This window comes from Vespa mandarinia, chromosome 7, assembly GCF_050613455.1.
Source record: "Vespa mandarinia isolate Hongniang chromosome 7, ASM5061345v1, whole genome shotgun sequence".
In the NCBI taxonomy this organism is placed as follows: domain Eukaryota; kingdom Metazoa; phylum Arthropoda; class Insecta; order Hymenoptera; family Vespidae; genus Vespa; species Vespa mandarinia.
In genome coordinates, this window is record NC_140816.1 from 5,978,680 (window position 1) to 5,997,500 (window position 18,821).

The window sequence follows — 18,821 nt, forward strand, 5'->3', positions numbered from 1 at the left end:
ACCTTGAAAAAAAAACACCGTTTACGAAACGGATGCTGCCATACTACTGGACGAAAACCGACGTACAGCGCCATCTACGCTGGTAACTCTGGCTCGTCAAACTAGATACATACGACGCTCTCGTTACTATTACATACACCTTGATATATACAAGTGTCCTGCAAAGAGTTCACGTTTCAGAGATCATTTTGAAAGTTTTTCTTTCAAATGAAAAAGGCTTAAAGTAATTTTTCATTCATATCATATATATATATATATACATAAGGGCATATTGCGTGAAAGAATTTCGTAAAAAAAAAAAAAAAGAAAAGAAATCAATGCCATGTACTCTTCACACGTGTTTATTTGAAGAATGATTAAACTGATCTGTTTCGAAAGTTTCCAGCCAGTTTCCACTATAAATCTTTTAAAGGTCAGTGAGAGTTTACATTCGTATAATATTACGCAGTATTATTATCATTATTTCAGTTTTTGATCGACCACTTTTTTATAAGCTTAATATGATTCGTACGATATCCGTTGAAGTATACGTCAAGATTGTGATAAAATTATCGATAAAAGGAATGTCGTCGTTTCGTGAAATTCCTTCGACATTGTCTATCGGGGAAAAGTACAATAAACGATATAATTAAAAGATATCGTGAAGGATATGATGTAGAAGATCAAAATCGCGAAGCGGAAGGCATCGTAAGATAAGGAAAAAAATTTGATAATGTAATAAAACAAAAGTCAATTGTGAATTCCAAGAAGACGGCTGTCGATATAGTTTAGTTGAATTACAAGAGAAAAATATTATTGATCTTAGTTAGATGTATAGTAATAAGAGGATTACATGATGTAAAACTTTTTGTTAGTAGTAAAAAATCATTAATCATTGAGAGAAATAAGATGTCTTGATTAATGTTTATCCAAAAAAAATATTATGAATGGATTATTAAAGATTCGAGAATTGTTCTTTTTACGGACAAAACTAAATTTGAAATACCGTTTGAATGTGATGAAAAACATTATGTGAGACATCCGATTGAGGCAAGAAATAATGTCAGATATTAAAATTGGCAATTATTAAACATAATGGAAAATGCATTATGGTATAGGAAATCTTCCTTAGCTCAAGGTATTGAGGTCTCTTATAAAAATAGAGAATTAAAAATTGAGATGAATGGGACGTCTTATATGAGAAGATTTTTAAAAACTAAAATGAATTTTTCAATCAGCTGACATTCAATGGAAATTGAATATATTTCAGGAGAGATGAAACTTTCAAATGAAAATGTATAAAAATTTTAATAGAAACTAGTATCATTTTAAAATTTAATATATTAATTGAATAAAATACAAGAGGATTATATTAATCGGTTAATTGTCAATTTATGTATTTTTTTTTTTTTTATCATTGTGCTGTTGTTATTGCTGCGAAACTCTTAAACTTGATATTAATTATAATAAGTTAAGTAATAAGAAAAAAGATATTAATTATAATATGTTAAGTAATATATAAAAAGGATTAGGAAATTTTTAATGTATTAATTCTTTAAATAAACACGTGTGAAGAATAATTAATATTGATTTTCTTTTTTGTAATGTTCTTTAACGTAACATGCCCTTAGATACGATATTAATAAAAATTTCTTAAGGAATTTACTTTTGAAAAGAAAAATTGTAAGAACCATTCGATTGAGAATTTTTGCACATCATTGTGTATATCATTTTCACACGAGACATCGTTCATTTTGCGACATCTTAAAAGCTTCAATTCTTTTAAAAATTTCGTCCTTTAATCGATTTACAGCAAATGTGAACACTTTTTTGTTTTCTTTTTTTTTTTTCTTCTTTTTCATATTTCTTTTTTATAATATATAAATATATATATATATATATATATATATATATATATATATATATAAATTGTCATAGATTTATCGTTCAGAATTAATACGACGTATAATATTTTTTTTTCTCGTTATATTTCGATATTTTCAAGATGCAACATAAAGGGACTTCGTAATGTATTACACAAAGAAATCATAAATATATTTGCGTAATAAATTTTTAACATTGTTAGATGTCAATTAAATTGTCGATTTTTTCTAATGTATCTACGACGATTCGAGAAAATATTCAAAGATAAAAGTTTTAATGCGTGGGGAAATGCGATCAGTTCATAATCCATCTCCACCTATCAAATCTATCCTGACTGGTCATACGAAGTCAATATTTTGTTTGTCGAGTATACGACAAATGAACGTTTTATTAATAGCAAGACAAAGTCTAAATTAAACAATGTGATTGTCTTGTAATTACTTGATTAAATTTATTTTTTATTTAAATAAAGATAGAGAAAAAGAGAGAGAAAGAGAGCATCTTATCGACAAGACCATTGTTTTTGTTTTTTCTACGTACAAAGGCAACAACTTAAACGTCAAATCGACGTGATAAATTTGTTAAATAATTAAATTAGAACAAAAGGAAATAGTTCTAACGATCAAGGTTAGACACTCATTGAGTCATCTTGTCACGAGGGACATAAAAATAAACGAATACGTTTGATAATAAAACAGTAACGATGTCGTCATTTTAAAACATTCCTTCAAATTTTTGATTATTCATCGAACTAGAAAAAATTTATCTAGATTGAATTATGTTAAACATAATTGAAATTTTAATAATAATAAAAATTATCAAGATAATAGGAGAAAAGTGTAATGTGTATGATTTTCAAATAGCCCGCCAAAAGGAGTTGCTAACTAATCAATCGTACAACGAGTCCGTTGACGTTAGTGTTACTATAAAAAATAATTACGAGCATATGTGTAGAATAAGCGATTTACTATAAATATTTTAAATGGACAATAATTGATATTACGCATGATGTTCGATGCAACGAGTTTAATTGGTTAAAATCCGTTTGTATCGCCCCAATTTTTATTATGACGTGTCTGGTCAACGTGCCGCCAGGCGCATGCGCAGTGCCACCTTACGTGGCATCGGCAGCAGTTGCTCTTGCAGATGAGTGAATGTTCTTCGTTTAAGTGTAAACATTTGTGAAGATATTAAGTTTTGTTATGATTTAAATGCGTTTAATCACGTAAGTGGGCATTTAGAAACTTAAAACATTCGATAATACTCTCGTTCTTCTGATCGCTCGTAAGTAGGAGTTTCAGTAACGTAATGGCATGTTTCCCCCATTCGCTTTTTTAGGTGTACAATATTTAATGCGAGTCATATTGAATTGTAATAGTATATATATATATGTGACATCTAAGTTATGTATGCCTTTGATGTCGCAGGTATTCGCAAGACGTAACTAACGTAACGTATAGGTTATATCACAACGTGAGAAATGTCTGGACCATCCATTAAAGGGCAGCAGTATCCCCCCATGCCGGGACCACCAAATCCAGGACATCATTATTCTGAACCTCCTAATATAAATGCACCACCTTTATCTGGCCAACCAAACATGTTTCCACCACCATTGCCGAATCAACAAAATTTTGTCAAATCACCACCTTCAATGATGGGACAACAGAATTTTTCTGGTTTACAATCCTCTGGATATCAAATGCAATCTAATACTCAACCTCCAATGACAAATACGTCTGGACCACCCAAACATCCTATGTATTCTATTCCACCTACTAGCCATGGACAGTTATCAAATTCTCCTGTTCCAAATCAACTTCCGCAATATCCAAATCCTATATCACATAATAATCAAAATATGCTATCTAATCCTTCAGCTTCGATGCCACTCAATAGTCAAAATATAATGCCTAATACGGCAGCGTCAATGCCACCTAGCAGTCAAAATTCAATGTCCAATGTTTTGCCTCATATGCCACCTAGTAGTCAAAGTCCAATATCTAATCTTCCAGGAAAAATGCCACCCAGTAGTCAAAATGTTATGTCAAATACGGCAGCACAAATGCCACCAAATAATCAAAGCTCTATGTCTAGTACATTGCCTCAAATTCCACCTGGTACTCAAAATATGATTTCTAATACCATGGCACAAATGCCACCAAATAATCAAAATTTGATAAACGCTTCGGCTCATATGCCACCTAGTTCACAAAACATGTCTAATGCTACAGCTCAAATGCCACCTAGTTCTCAGAACATGATGTCTAATACTGCTCCTCAAATCCCACCTAGTTCACAAAATTTTATGTCTAATTCTGGTGCTGAAATGCAACCCAGACCGCAGAACATGATGTCTAATACTGTTCCTCAAATGCCACCTAGTTCACAAAATTTTATGTCTAATTCTGGTGCTGAAATGCAACCCAGACCACAGAGCATGATGTCTAATGCTGCTCCCCAAATGCCACCTACTTCACAAAATCTTATGTCTAATTCCGGAGCTGAAATGCAACCCAGATCACAAAGCATGATGCCTAATGTTGCAGGTCAAATGCCACCTAGACCGCAAAATATATCTAATACTTCGGCTCATATGCCACCTAACTCGCAAAATATGATGTCTAGTAACCTTTTGGCTCAGATGCCACCTAGCTCACAAAATATGTCTAATACATCGGCTCAAATGCCACCTAGCTCACAGAGTATGATGTCTAACACTATGACACAAATGCCACCTAGCTCTCAAAATATAATGTCCAATGCTCCACCTCCAATGCCATCAAGTTCTCAGAACATGATGCCCAATGCTTTGGCTCCAAATCAACCTCCTATGTATCCTGTAGAACAAAGTGGACAAAGTCATATATCACCTTTACCTGGTTACCCTTTATCTCAACCGGGACGACAATATCCTCCTGCTCCTCCAGTGTCTGGGCAACCCATGACAAATCCTGGTCTTAATCGTCCAATGCCTCCACCTATGACAAATTATCAACAAGGAGGTTATTCTCAACCAGGATATCACAATCAGATGGTAAACATTAATTACAATGAACTGTCAATATACTTTTATGTTCATAAACTTTCATTGTATACTTAACAAGTTATTTTTTGTCAGGATATGTATGGAAATCAAAGAAGTCCTTATTATAGTAGTCTATCTACAGAAAATTATCAGTCAGGCATGCAATCTCAACCAGCCAAACGTTTGGATCCTGAACAAATGCCCAGTCCAGTAAGATATTATCAACATTTTTCTGAACATTTCAAGCGGATATAATTTTAATAAATATTTAACTTTATAGATACAAGTTATGCAAGATGATCAATGTACAAAAGGTGGTGTCTTTGCTACAAATCAAATAGGATTAGTTCCACCATTGGTAACTACCAAGTTTGTAACACAGGATCAAGGAAATGCATCCCCTAGATATATTAGATCCACAATGTATACTGTTCCTACTACAGCAGATGTTTTAAAACAAGTAAATATAATTTGATTAAAAAAATATTTAAATATATCTATTATAGTAGTATTAAAATAAATTTAATTTTGTAGACTAGGGTTCCTTTTGCTTTAATATTAAATCCAATGGCATGTGCTGAAGAAGGAGAATATGAACCGCCAGTTGTAGATATGGGAGAAATTGGCCCAGTTCGTTGTGTACGTTGTAAAGCATATATGAGTCCATTTATGCAATTTATTGATGCTGGACGTAGATTTCAATGCATGTTTTGTAAAGCTACAACAGAAGGTAAAATGCATTGATAAAACTATTAAAAGAGACCATTCGATTATGTTAATAAAATCTAATAAATATTATTTTTCGAATATCAGTACCAGCAGAATATTTTCAACATTTGGATCATAGAGGTCAACGTATGGATCGTTATGAAAGACCAGAATTAATGTTGGGAACTTACGAATATATTGCTACAAAAGAATATTGCAGAGTAAGGAAAAAAAAAAAAAAAAAAAAAAAAAAAATTGAATTTGAGATGAATTTTTATTTTGTATTATTTTTGTGTTATTAATAATTATTGTCTTTTTTGCTTTTTGTTTTTTTTGTTTAGAACAATGTTTTCCCCAAACCACCTGCAATTATATTTGTCATTGATGTTTCGTACAACACAATTAAATCTGGTTTAGTAAATTTATTATGCGCGGAAATGAAATCCATAATAAAACACTTGCCAGTTGACGTTGATCAAACAAAGTCAAATATGAAAGTGGGTTTTGTAACGTACAATAACACAGTACATTTTTACAATGTTAATCCATGCCTTACTCAACCACAAATGATGGTTGTGGGTGATGTACAAGATGTATTTATGCCTCTCCTCGATGGATTCTTATGCGACATCAAAGAAAGCGAGACAGTTATCGATAGCCTGATGGCACAAATACCTGCAATGTTTGCAGATACACGTGAAACAGAAACTATTTTGGCTCCTGCTATACAAGCTGGACTAGAAGCATTAAAGGTATCTATTAAAGTATTTATTTATTTATTGTTTTTTTTTTTTTTTTTCTTAAATTTAATTTTATACCTTATTACAGGCTTCAGATTGCACAGGAAAATTAATAGTATTTCATTCGTCTTTGCCTATTGCCGAAGCTCCAGGAAAATTGAAAAATCGTGACGATCGCAAATTACTTGGTACTGATAAAGAAAAATCAGTGTTAGGTATGTGTATACGTATATAAATTCTCGTAAATAATTTTATAATAAAATATTAATGTTTTATATTTGTTTCTTTCATAGCTCCACAAAATAACGTTTATAACAATTTAGGACAAGAATGTGTCGATGCAGGATGTAGCGTTGATCTTTTTATTTTTAACAATTCGTATGTGGATATTGCAACTATAGGTCAAATATGTCGGCTAACTGGAGGTGAAGTTTATAAATATACATACTTTCAAGTAAGTTACAGTTTATACAAAAAATCCAATTACAAATAACATTGCAAATAGCACTCACTTATGAATTAGGCTGATGTTGATGGTGACAGATTGGTATCGGATGTTATTACTAATATCAGTAGACCAATTGCATTCGATGCACGTATGCGTTTACGTACTTCTACCGGTGTTAGAGCAATAGATTTCTATGGACATTTCTTTATGGCAAATACCACGGAAATGGAATTAGCTAGTATAGATTCTAATAAGGTAAGGATTAAAGGAAATAAATCGTTTATGATAAATTATGTATATGGATAATATTGGAATTTTTGAGTTTATTTCATTAAAATGTTTAGGCTGTTGCCGTTGAAATTAAACACGACGATAAATTGACGGAAGACGAAGGTGTATATATACAAGCTGCTTTATTATATACCTCTTGCGGAGGAATTAGGCGATTACGTATTTTAAATCTCAGTTTGAAGACCTCTTCGCAAATGGCCGAGTTATATCGTACTTGCGATTTAGATGCTATTGTTAATTATTTCTCCAAACAATGTAAGAGTTTTAACGTTAACTTTAACTTGTAACTTTTCTGGGTGAAAAGGAAAAAGAAAAGGAAGGTGGGGAGGAGGAGGAGGAACCTTTCTATTGCGATTATTAATAATTTCGTTTGTTATGCGTTTTGTTTTTTTTCCTTTTTTTCAGGTGTGTTTAAATTAATCGAATCAACGCCAAGAGCCGTAAAAGATAACTTAATCATAAGATGTGCGAACATACTTGCGGCTTATAGGAAAAATTGCGCGTCTGCGTCGAACGCCGGTCAATTGATATTACCGGAATGTATGAAGTTGCTTCCGTTATATGTTAATTGCATATTGAAAAGCGATGCAATTACTGGTGGTAAGTTTATTTGAATTTTGTATTTTAAATGTATAATAAATAATTTTGTATAAATCGTTTTAATAAATGGATAACACATATAATTTCTCAGGCTCGGATATGACAATAGATGATAGATCATTTGTTATGCAAGCGGTTGCTACAATGCCTATTTCAACATCCATTGTTTATATGTATCCCAGATTACTTCCTTTACATGATGTTGATCCAGATAGTACAGATTTACCTCAGATGTTACGTTGTTCTATTGACAAATTTACAGAAGACGGAGCTTATTTACTTGGTACATATAACAAACAAATTTCTCTTTATTTGACCTTTTTTTTTTTTATATCTGCGACTTGTTAAAATAATATGTTTTTTTTTCTTTTCTTTTTTCAGAAAACAGTGTGCATATGTTCTTATGGTTAGGTGTAGCACTTTCACCGCAATGGGTGAAAGCAGTCTTTGACGTACCTTCGGTAATTAAGGTCGATACTGATCGCACTACACTGCCAATATTAGATAATACATTAAATAAAAGAATAAGAGAAATTATTGATCAAGTACGAACCGAGAGACATCGTTGCATGAGGGTGAGTTAATATTTAAAAAATATATTTTAATAAAATCTGTAAGATATCTATTTTTTTTTTTTTTTTTTTTTGTCTTTCTTTCTTTCTTTCTTTCTTTTCTCTTTTACTTATTATATTTACTGATTTAATTGTTATAGTTAACGATAGTAAGACAGAGGGAAAAGTTGGAAATGGTATTACGTCATTTCTTAATAGAGGACAGAGGAAACGATGGTAGTCCAAGTTACGTTGATTTCCTTTGCCATATGCACAAAGAAATACGAGAGATTCTTAAGCCGTAAATTGATTTTTTTTGAAAAATGGATTGTATATGTTCTATTCGAAAACTTATATAGTTCCGCGTCCAACTGTGATTCTTGTCATAATATTTTTTTTGTGCCAAGGATCGGTCACGAAATAATTATGGGATTTGATGAAGAATTAGTGAGAAACGTGGTATTGTATAGGTGCAATCGTGTGTGTTATGAAAAAAGAAAGAAAAAGAAAAAAAGTGCAAAGTGAAAAATTCATTAATAATATAAATATACATATATTTATATATATATATATATATATATACATACATACATATATATATATATATATATATATACATATATTATATACATATACCTATAATACATATTGAGAAGTGAGCGGATGGACTTATATATATAAATATTAAAGAAAAAGAAAAGAAAAAAAAAGAAAAAAAGAAAAAAAAAGAAGAAGAAGAAGAAGAAGAAGGAAAAGAAAACAAATAAATACAATTAATCATTCCGCATCAAAAGCCAGATATATGCGTAACGAAAAAGAGGAACACAGACACGCTCATATTCACACAGTGATTTATACATGAGAGCAACTGTAAACCTAAAACTTGTATTATTATCGCGATATAACACTTTTATTTTATCTAGCTCATTATTATATATCGTTATTAATATACTAAATTAAATATTAAAATGTATTAAATCATTATAAATTTATATTGAAATCATAATATTGATTTTTGTGCTCTTAATTGAATAATGCGCGTATGAGAAACAGGATGATTCATTAAGAGGTAAGAGATTGATTTTAATACGGAATTAATATTTTTCAGAAATGGAAGAAAATGAATGAAATCTTTTTTCATCTTCGCAGTTGTCTGTAAAGATGTTCATACAAAAATAAGTTAACACAAAAATAACGAAATAGATCCTCGTCTAATGCAATATTTAATATGTAATTGTTAATCTCTCCTTTCCCAATTGACATACATTTTAAATGTTCGTGTATCTGTTTAATTTAAAGATATTAAATTTATCAGTAATGTTTTTTCTTTTTCTATTTTTTTTTCCGTTTTTTTTTGCTTTTTTTTCTCTGTTTTTTTTTCTGTTTGTTTTTTTTCTGTTTTTTCTCTCTTTTTTTTTTTTTTTTTTTTTTTCTAATAGACATTTCCAAGCCAAATAATTTTTTTTTTTTAATTGATGTAAGAGCTTACATACTCGTTAGAAAAATTTTAATACTAAATGCCAACGAAAAGGTCAACCAGAATATTCGCACGATCGAGTGGCGCTCCCGTGATTGGTGAAACTACAGTAATGCATTCCAATATACTAAAGTCGTTCAGTCGCTTTAGTTACTTTCAACGAATCAGATCGTATTGTCGTGAAATGTGATAATATTTATATCGTTATAAACATTTGCATATATACACATTTCATTGCACTTTTATTTACATACATATATATATTTATATATGTATATATAGATAAGTTGATATTTATAAAAAAAAAAAGAAAAGAAAATTAAAGAAATTTTTATATTTATAGTGAAGGTATTAAATATTATGACGAATAATTAAAAGTGAATATCGACTTACTGATAAACATTGTTTTCTTAATGTATACAATATCTCAAAATAGGTAAGTCAATTTTTTACTGTAAAATTTTTTTTTTCAATTGAATAATGCACTTATGAAAATTATATTTATATTGATATACATGCATATATAAAATAATATATATTTCATTAATTTTCATAGAATAATCATAGGGAAGATCATAAAAATATTATTATTATTTTATTCATTCGAAAATAATTATATCGATGACAATTACCTTGTCGTATTCTCAAATTAATTTCATATATCGTATGTTCAACATCTTTTCAAATCAATCGTACATTCGATAATCGTTTTATTCGATAAGTCATAATCTCCATTATGATAATCATATGGTCAGATAATAATAGAAAAGATACAAATTAAATGAGATTTTTTATTAAAAATATATTTGTCAATTCATTTATTACAATTATATATTTAATCAAGCAAGAAGGTATTGTACGATTTAATTAAGATGCATCGTAAAAATATGCATCTTTTAAGCCGATTTATAAATCTGGGTTACAAGTACTTTCATGTTTATACGGTTTGTCTGCATCGGAATGTACGTTTTCTACTTACTCAGGAAAAGCCGGAATAACTTGAAACAGTTAAGAAGATTAAAGCGTTGATATAGTTTGCCTAATTAAGAACAAATACCGTAAAAGGATCAAGGATCTATTGATACATATTTATCCAGTGTAATATCGTTTCATTGGATTTGTCGTTGATCGATTCGTTCATAATGTAAAGATTACAAATATAAAATAATAATTAGAAGAAAATAATAACCTGCGATATTTTCTGTTTAGTTTTTGATTAACTATCGTTCGACTACAATACGAAAAAAAAATATATATATATATATATCAATGATATAGTATCTAAAATCTCGATGATAAGACTGCTATGTTCTGTTCCACTTTCTCTGTGCCGGTCAACAGAGATTCGTTATGTATATGTATGTATATATATATATACATATATATATATATATATATATATATATATATATATGTGTATGTATGAAGTTTTATGGAATTACGAAAATATTTTTATTTTTAGCTGAAATATCGAATAAAAAGGAAAATGTTCGAACAGCCGTGTTTTTACAATGACTTAAAGTACGACGAAGCTTGTGTTAAATTAAGAAATGAAGATAAATCGAATGCATGGCTTTATGCACTTTCATCCGATTGCGTTTCGGTAGGTTTTAATTAAACAATTATTATTGATATAATTAATTAACGAACGAATCGATATTTTCAAATTATTATTATTTTAATTTTACTCTTTATATTTTATTTTCATTTTTGTTTGGGTTTTTTTACTTTTTTTACTTTTTTACTTTTTCATTTATTTATTTATTTATTTATTTTTTTTTTTTTTTATTAAATTCTCCTTTCTTCCTTCTAGTGTCCGTACGGTCGGATATCTTCGATTTCAACCGCAAATTACAGCGTGAAATTTAATACTGCCAGATCTATGAAATGGGCGGTACTGAACGTCGATGGTTCTAACGAATATATATCTGCTAAAAATATCAGGTATTAAACACGTGTTTCTATAAATCTTGAAATGATACAAGATATGATTTTGTTCGGCCATTTTATACCTTTTTTTGTTTTCTTTCTTCTCTTTTATTTTTCTTTCTTCTCTTTTTCTTTTATTTTTAGTAAAGCAATATGCAAACTTTCTCCAAATTTAGGAGAATACGGCAGTTATGAATTATTAATTCGAAACGATAGTTGTTTCCTTAATACACTGATACGACCGACCAATTCTTACATCAGTGAGTTTTACTTTTTTCCTTTGATATATTTTGAAATTGTTAATTTTTATTTGTATATGTATATGTATATATATAAAAAAAAGAAAAAAAAAAAAAGAAAAAAAAGAGAAAATTATATTAAGAAGATTTCTCTTTTACCGTAGCTCTCCTCATTATTTTCGGTATAATAATATGCTTTCTAATTGGGATATCATTGTCGCGACAAATATGGCAATTGATTCAAGAAAAATGTATGAAACATGCCAATGATCAATTAGCTAACGATCCTACCAAGAAACGACGAGTGAAATCCATCGACACATTTAGGGGGTAATAATAAAGCTATTTAATTAGAGACATTTGAAATAAATTAAATTAATCGTAATTATAATTTCGAATACCGTATAGGATTAGCATTGTGTTTATGATATTTGTTAATAACGGTGCCGGAGGATATTATCTATTGGAACATGCAACTTGGAACGGTTTATTGATAGGAGATTTGGTCTTTCCGTGTTTCATGTGGATTATGGGAGTTTGTATTCCTATAGCAATATCCTCGCAATTATCACGTGGCGTTTTAAAATTAGAAATGTTTTTTGGAATTCTTAAGGTAAGATAGAATTAATACAAATTATAATAACGTGATTAGAATTTCTTTTGTTTCTATTTTTCTTTTCTTTTCTTTTCGTTCTTTGTTTTTTCTTTTTTTTTTTTTATTTTTTTTATTTTTATTTTTTTTTTTTTTTTTTCTTTAACAGAGAAGTATCTTGCTATTTCTTATTGGCGTTGCATTAAACACTCTTGCCAGTATGCCGCAGCTGGAAAACATACGAATATTCGGTGTATTGCAAAGATTCGGTGTTGCCTATCTTGTAGTTGCTTTGATGTTTCTATTTCTAACACCGAGAAAACCTAAAAAAATTCAGGTGAGATATATCGTGTAATATTGAAGAAATCTCTATGCATAAAATTTGAACGAATAATATGATTTATGCACGATTAATGATGCACTTCTTTCAGAGTCTAATGCATCAACGATTAAAGGATATATCAATTTTATTGCCACAATGGATCATAGTTTTGTGCATCGTCGTTGTTCATTGCTTGTTAACGTTCAAACTTACCGTACCAGGTTGTCCCACGTATGTACGTATGATTTCGATCGATTTCAAATTATTATAGAAAATCAAATAAGTGACGTTATCACAGAGGCTATCTCGGTCCTGGTGGACGTCACGAAGATGGTAAATATTTTAATTGTACCGGTGGTGCTGCTGGATATATCGACGATCTGATCCTAACACCTAATCACGTTTTTCAAAATCTATTGATAATCACGATTTACGGATCTAAACCCTTCGATCCTGAGGGAATTTTAGGTAAATAAAGGATTAAAAAAAAAAAAAAAAAATGGAAAGCTTATTCTTAAAAGAGATAATCTTTTATTATTTTAGGTTGCATGACAACAATATTCCAAGTATTTCTTGGAGTCCAGGCAGGAGAGATTTTATTGTGCTATAAGGATTGGAAGGACAGGGTCGTAAGGTGGCTCCTATGGGCAGTATTTTTAGCTATCGTAGGATTCCTTGCCCATGTTTACGTCATACCTGTTAATAAAAATTTATGGTCGTTATCATTTGCATTGGTAACGACCGCTTTTGCTCTTGGTCTTTTATCAGCTTGTTACTTACTAGTGGACGTTGCAAGAATATGGAGAGGTGGACCATTTCGAATACCTGGTAGGTAATTAAAGTAATTGAAAAAAAAAAAAAAAAATAAATAAATCACATTTTTCTCTTTTTTCTTTCTTTCTTCTTTTAATAAAATTTCTTTAACTTTTGATCGATTTTAGGAATGAACGCTCTACTTATGTACATCGGTCATCAATTATGCTATCAAATCTTTCCATTTCATTGGCGTATCGGTAATATGCAAAGTCGTACTTTGGTATTGGTAGAAGCCATTTGGAGTGTTGTCCTATGGACAATCATAGCTTACATAATGCATCGTAAGCGAATGTACATTACATTGTGATCTAACGTTACTTTGTCAGAATATTTATTTGGATTTGGGATATAAATCGATCTTTTCGGCTTGATAAATAATTTATTTTACACGACTTACATTAAGTAACATAATGACAGTGTGCGTGAGGTAATCGTTATTACCAACGTATACTTTAATACGAATTTATATTAAGTACATTGTTTCTTTTATTGTATTTTTGTAAACTTTTTTTTTCACATTTTTTTCTTTTTTTTAATTATTAATCATTATTATTATTATTATTATAATTATTATTATTATTATTATTATTATTATTATCATCGTCATCATCATCATCATCATTATTATTATTATTATTATTATTTTTTTTTCTTTTTTTATTTTGTTATCAATCGCAAGAAACGATTAGTCCATCGTTGAATTTTTCGGGCACATTAAATAACGCGATACATTTTCGACATAATTAATAATATGACTAAACATGTAGCTCTTTTCTCAGATTCGTTTTATTTTTTTTTTTTTTCGACACACCGTAGAATGATTTGATAACGAATCTATTAAGCGGAGAGATATGAAAGGAAAAAAGGAACGTGGGTTATGTTTAGGCTTCCTTGTAAAGATAAAAAGAAAAAACGCCGCCATCAATATCGATATGTACGATACAGACGATTATATTAATATGTAAAGAAGATAAACAAAAAAAAAAGAAAGAAAGAAAGAAAGAAAGAAAGAAAGAAAGACAGAAGAAAAGAAAAGGAAAGAAAGGAAAAGAGACAAAAAATAAAACACACTAATAACGCAGCAGCTTTCCTAAGTATCATAACACCGATATCTGCATTCAGTAATCGGTTGCATCGGGTCCTGCAAAATGAAAGACAAATATTAATGTCGGAATACGTAGGAAAAAAAAAAAAGACACAAAAAAAGAAAAAGAAAAATGATCGATTGATTTATATTTTTATTCAATATTTCCTCGATAAAATACGTTAAATATTTCAAAACTAGCAAATGGAACAACGTGCAATGCTAATAAAATTGTATTCATATCATTTATTATTTTTAAATTCTACAAATACACACATATATATATATTATTTATTTATTTATTTAATTATTTATTTACTATTTCAATAGATATGCCTCGATAAGATATAATTAAATAGCTATGTTCTCCTTTGTATTTTTCTTTTTTGTTCTCTCTTTTTACTATCCAATCGATTTTATCGAATGTTTTTTAAACGATTCGCCAGCAAGCATCCTCTTGGTCCTCGATTACAATAAATTTCATTTACGTTAAACAAATAATATACACGAATGTAATAGCACTTTCTACGAATGGAACTGGTGCGATCGTTAGTAAAATTTACTCGTTTAGTAAACAATATAATCATGCAATACATTTATATATTATTCCGTTGTCATCGTAATTCGAAAAAAAAAAAATATATATATATATATATATATATATATATATATAATCGAAGCTGCTAAAGAATATAGAAATTCTCATTTGCGTTAGAACAGTTATGTGAGTGCATGCATGTGTCACCCAAAATATCCCGCAAACTAGTTATGGAAATGACACTCTGGCTTGAGAACCCGTTTGTCCAAGCTAGATTTGATATTTTCAACGATCTTTATATATACATATACATACATACATACATATATATATATATACACACGTATATATAGATGTATTTTTTATTTATATTTTCGAAAATTATATAGACCATAATGATTGACCGATTGGAAATGAAACGAGTGTTAGAAACTAACGATGAAATAAAAATAATGATATTTAACGGTACGGCGTATATTTTACGTAAGATATGTATTATTTTTTTTTATCATGAAACGGGACACAGGATTGATTAGGCGATACGAGGATATATTTTTCGTCGACGATAAATGAATACGTTTTATCGATAAGATAAATTTAATAAAAAAAAAAAAAAATGAAAAATATATCATTCTCATTAACGTGTTTTCGCGTAATTCGTGGAGCACAAAAAAGAAAAAATACAAAAAAACAGGCTAGTAAAGATGAAAGATAAAGAGAGAGAGAGAGAGAGAGAGAAATATAGAGAAAGGAATAAAAGATAGAAGAAGAGAAAAAGAGATAGGCATAGAGTTAGGAAATGGAGACAATAAGAGAGAGAGAGGGAGAGAGAGAAAAAGAAAAAGATAGGAATATAGAGAAAGGAATGAAATAGAAGAAGAGAAAGAGAGATAGACATAGATTTAGGAAATGGAAACAAAAAGAGAGAGAGAAAGAGAGAGAGAGAGAAAGAGAGACAGAGAGAGAAAAAGAGAAAGACGAGTATACGACAAACTATATGTACCGATAGAAAAAAAATCACATAGCCTGTAGCTCCCCGGGCATTAGTCGCCCAGTCGTTGCGAATTTCGAGAAAAGTTGCGCGAAGCTCGTTCCGTGGACCGGTTGCTCGCGGCCAAACACGGCCTCACTCTGCCCCGGGCCATCAGCAATGGTCGTTTTCGACGTAGGATAGGGGAAGGGTCGTTGGTGAAGATCTAACAACCGATGATGGGCCGCTCGATCCGTTCGTCTTGCATCCTTGTAAAGTCTGGGGAACGCTTTTGGTACTTTTGATGCGTGGACAAAGAACGTTGACCTTATACGTCCAATAAGGAATTTTACTTTCGAGTATTTTAAATGCCATAGACGGTAAAACTTCATGAGTTTGATCGTGATTATTATTTGCTTTTGGACTTTTCCATGCTTTGTAATATGGATCATCTTTGGAAATATTTCTATCCTGACGTTGCTGTTGACCAAGCTGCCGATTGGAATCCAATTCGGATTCATTTAATTTTCTCCATGATTGTTCGCATATCGGTGAATATTCGGGCGATGTTAATCCGCTCGAATAGTTCGAACAATAATTCTCGTCGTAATTGAACGTGTGTGTATTCAATGGTAAACTAAGGTATTCTCTCTTCAACGGCGAAGAACCCAATTCACCATCGGCAACTTCCGTTGTATCTTCTGTCAAGATCGAATCGTCGTTGAGTAACCTGAAAAGACGCGAATGCGTTTGTGTTCTTTGATATTTTCTTAAATTCTTCGTAGACGTACACTCAGAATCTGTGTCCACTTCGGATATCATTCGGCTCATGTCCGACGTCACGCCGCTATCTTCGTCGTCTGTCTCCTCTCGGGAATTTTGTACGCTCAACAAATGTTTCATTTCTTTTCCATTACGTTCGACTTCCAATTCGACGTAACTTTCATCTTCCTGTTGATTGATATCCTTGGTTGAATTTCCCTCTTCATCTACGATTTTACGATCATCCTTTTTTCCTTTTATTAAATTTCTCGAATTTTCTTTATCCTCGTCCCAAATACACTCGGACACTACAATTTCCGGTTCTATTATTTTATCATCGATATTTATCAGATCGTTTTTATCAATCGACACGGGACTCGATCGATCCTGATTATTTTTTACGATTTTTTCTCTTTGCCTTTCACCATCGAGCTTCCTCTTCTCCTTTCTAACGTGACTGGTAACGTCGACTTTCTTTGACCTAATCGTAAATTCTGTTTCAATGGATTCATCGCAATTCACTCTGTTAACTTTAGTAGGTACTTTTCTTAAGGTAAAATTAACGTGTGCCGTGTCTTCGGTTTTCTCGTTCATTAAAACCTTTTCAATTTCCTTCGTAGATTTCGCCATTGTTCCTGGTCTCTTCAATGTAAAATCTACTGTAGTCTCTTCTTCCATTGATCGATGATTTTCTTCGAGACTCGAAGCTCGACTTTTTTCGGATTTTATTTTACTATCACCTACGATAACCGTGGTAACGTCTTCGTTGTTCTCAGATACAGAGAATTTAAATCTCAAAGGTAGACTAACGCTGACAGTAGTGTCAACCTCGTCAGGTGGATCGTCCGTAGCTTCACAAGGTATCTCGTTGTTCAACTTTACACTATCCCTAATTTTCCTTGGACAGGGTATTTCGACTTCGACGTGTTCGGTATCCTCGTAAATAACACTCAATCTATGAGCAGGTATTACGGGATCGCTTTTCAACGATTCTAAACTATAATCCTCATTCTCCTCCTCTTCTTCGTCATCTTCATTTTGTGAATCGCAGCTAGAAATGGTATTTTCCGAACGTGTTTGACCATTAACAATCTCTGGAAGTTCTTTATCGTCGATCTTATCCAGTTGATCATTAATCTCAGATTTCCCATGTGGATTTAAACCCGTCGAGTAAGCTAAATAAGAATCCGAATCACTTTCAGATATCGTGTCGTTTGTGGTCGTATCATTATTCCTGCTCTTTGTCAACTTGCTAGAAGAGACAGAAGAAGAAGAAGAAGAAGAAGAAGAAGACGAGGAACTCTCCGAATCTGATTCGCTCGAGTCGCTACTGTCGACATACGTGTAATTTGGTACGGTAATCTTCGTTTTATCAAAGTGTCCAGGGATTACCTTTGGTATGTTCCGTTCTTCTTCCTCCTCTACGATATTCAAGGTCGTAGTAAGACGATCGTTTGCCTTCTCGTTAATCGTTACCTTTGATACATCGTTCATTTCTCGCCAATGTTCTTCAGTAAATACATTTTTATCGTTTGACGTTGAAATTGAATTTTCTTCGTTTATAGAATTAGAATTAGCTTCTGTACAGATTGTTTCTTTGACCTGTTGAATCGGTGGTTGACAATGTATCGAATATTGCGGATAAATATTATTTTCTAGTTCGAAATTATCGCACGGTATGTAATTTTGATGATAAAACGGATAGAAAACGTATGCGTTTCCATCTTCGTAACGACGATAAACGTACGGATCGAATGGTATTTTCATCGGATTTGGATCATTCGGATTAGAAAGTGTGGGATATTGTATTGGATGATAATAACCCCACCAAACGTCTGGATTCCAATAAGGAGGAGGAGGTGG

At 31.1% G+C, this 18,821-nt stretch overlaps 3 protein-coding genes across 7 annotated transcripts in view; 2 read left to right on the forward strand and 1 right to left on the reverse strand.

Moving 5' to 3' along the window:
- The first annotated feature begins 145 nt into the window (after positions 1-145).
- Sec24CD (COPII coat complex component secretory 24CD) lies at positions 146-8,829 on the forward strand. Of its 3 annotated transcripts, none has more exons than XM_085658214.1 (15): positions 146-223; positions 3,291-4,900; positions 4,985-5,101; positions 5,172-5,351; positions 5,426-5,621; positions 5,705-5,820; positions 5,941-6,351; positions 6,428-6,554; positions 6,633-6,793; positions 6,863-7,042; positions 7,132-7,333; positions 7,484-7,678; positions 7,770-7,961; positions 8,060-8,253; positions 8,391-8,829. In XM_085658214.1, exons 2-15 carry the CDS (start codon positions 3,344-3,346, stop codon positions 8,532-8,534), a joined length of 3,972 nt encoding a protein of 1,323 aa, XP_085514340.1. In that variant the 5' UTR covers positions 146-223; positions 3,291-3,343; the 3' UTR covers positions 8,535-8,829. The 3 variants fall into 3 exon arrangements, with proteins under 3 accessions (XP_085514340.1, XP_035719088.2, XP_035719087.2); XM_035863195.2 differs by lacking the exon at positions 146-223 and adding an exon at positions 2,932-3,088; XM_035863194.2 differs by lacking the exon at positions 146-223 and adding an exon at positions 2,958-3,147.
- A 954-nt stretch (positions 8,830-9,783) lies between these two features.
- On the forward strand, positions 9,784-14,618 carry LOC118440469 (heparan-alpha-glucosaminide N-acetyltransferase). 2 transcript variants are annotated; one of them, XM_035863564.2, is made up of 11 exons: positions 9,784-10,142; positions 11,169-11,309; positions 11,520-11,650; positions 11,780-11,895; positions 12,039-12,204; positions 12,283-12,487; positions 12,636-12,803; positions 12,898-13,019; positions 13,087-13,256; positions 13,332-13,616; positions 13,730-14,618. In XM_035863564.2, the coding sequence occupies exons 2-11, from the start codon at positions 11,193-11,195 to the stop codon at positions 13,909-13,911; spliced, it is 1,662 nt and encodes a 553-aa protein (XP_035719457.1). In that variant the 5' UTR covers positions 9,784-10,142; positions 11,169-11,192; the 3' UTR covers positions 13,912-14,618. The 2 variants fall into 2 exon arrangements, with proteins under 2 accessions (XP_035719457.1, XP_085514552.1); XM_085658426.1 differs by lacking the exon at positions 9,784-10,142 and adding an exon at positions 10,973-11,064.
- LOC118440466 (uncharacterized) overlaps positions 14,336-18,821 on the reverse strand; it is a 19,440-nt gene continuing 14,954 nt past the window's right edge. For both annotated transcript variants that reach the window (XM_035863525.2, XM_035863526.2), the window contains 2 exons: positions 16,230-18,821; positions 14,336-14,745 (listed from right to left, as the gene is read on the reverse strand). The exon at positions 16,230-18,821 is cut by the window's right edge and continues 98 nt beyond it. In XM_035863525.2, the coding sequence (XP_035719418.2) occupies positions 16,371-18,821 (2,451 nt within the window). In that variant the 3' untranslated portion in view covers positions 14,336-14,745; positions 16,230-16,370. The remainder of the gene's footprint in view (positions 14,746-16,229) is intronic.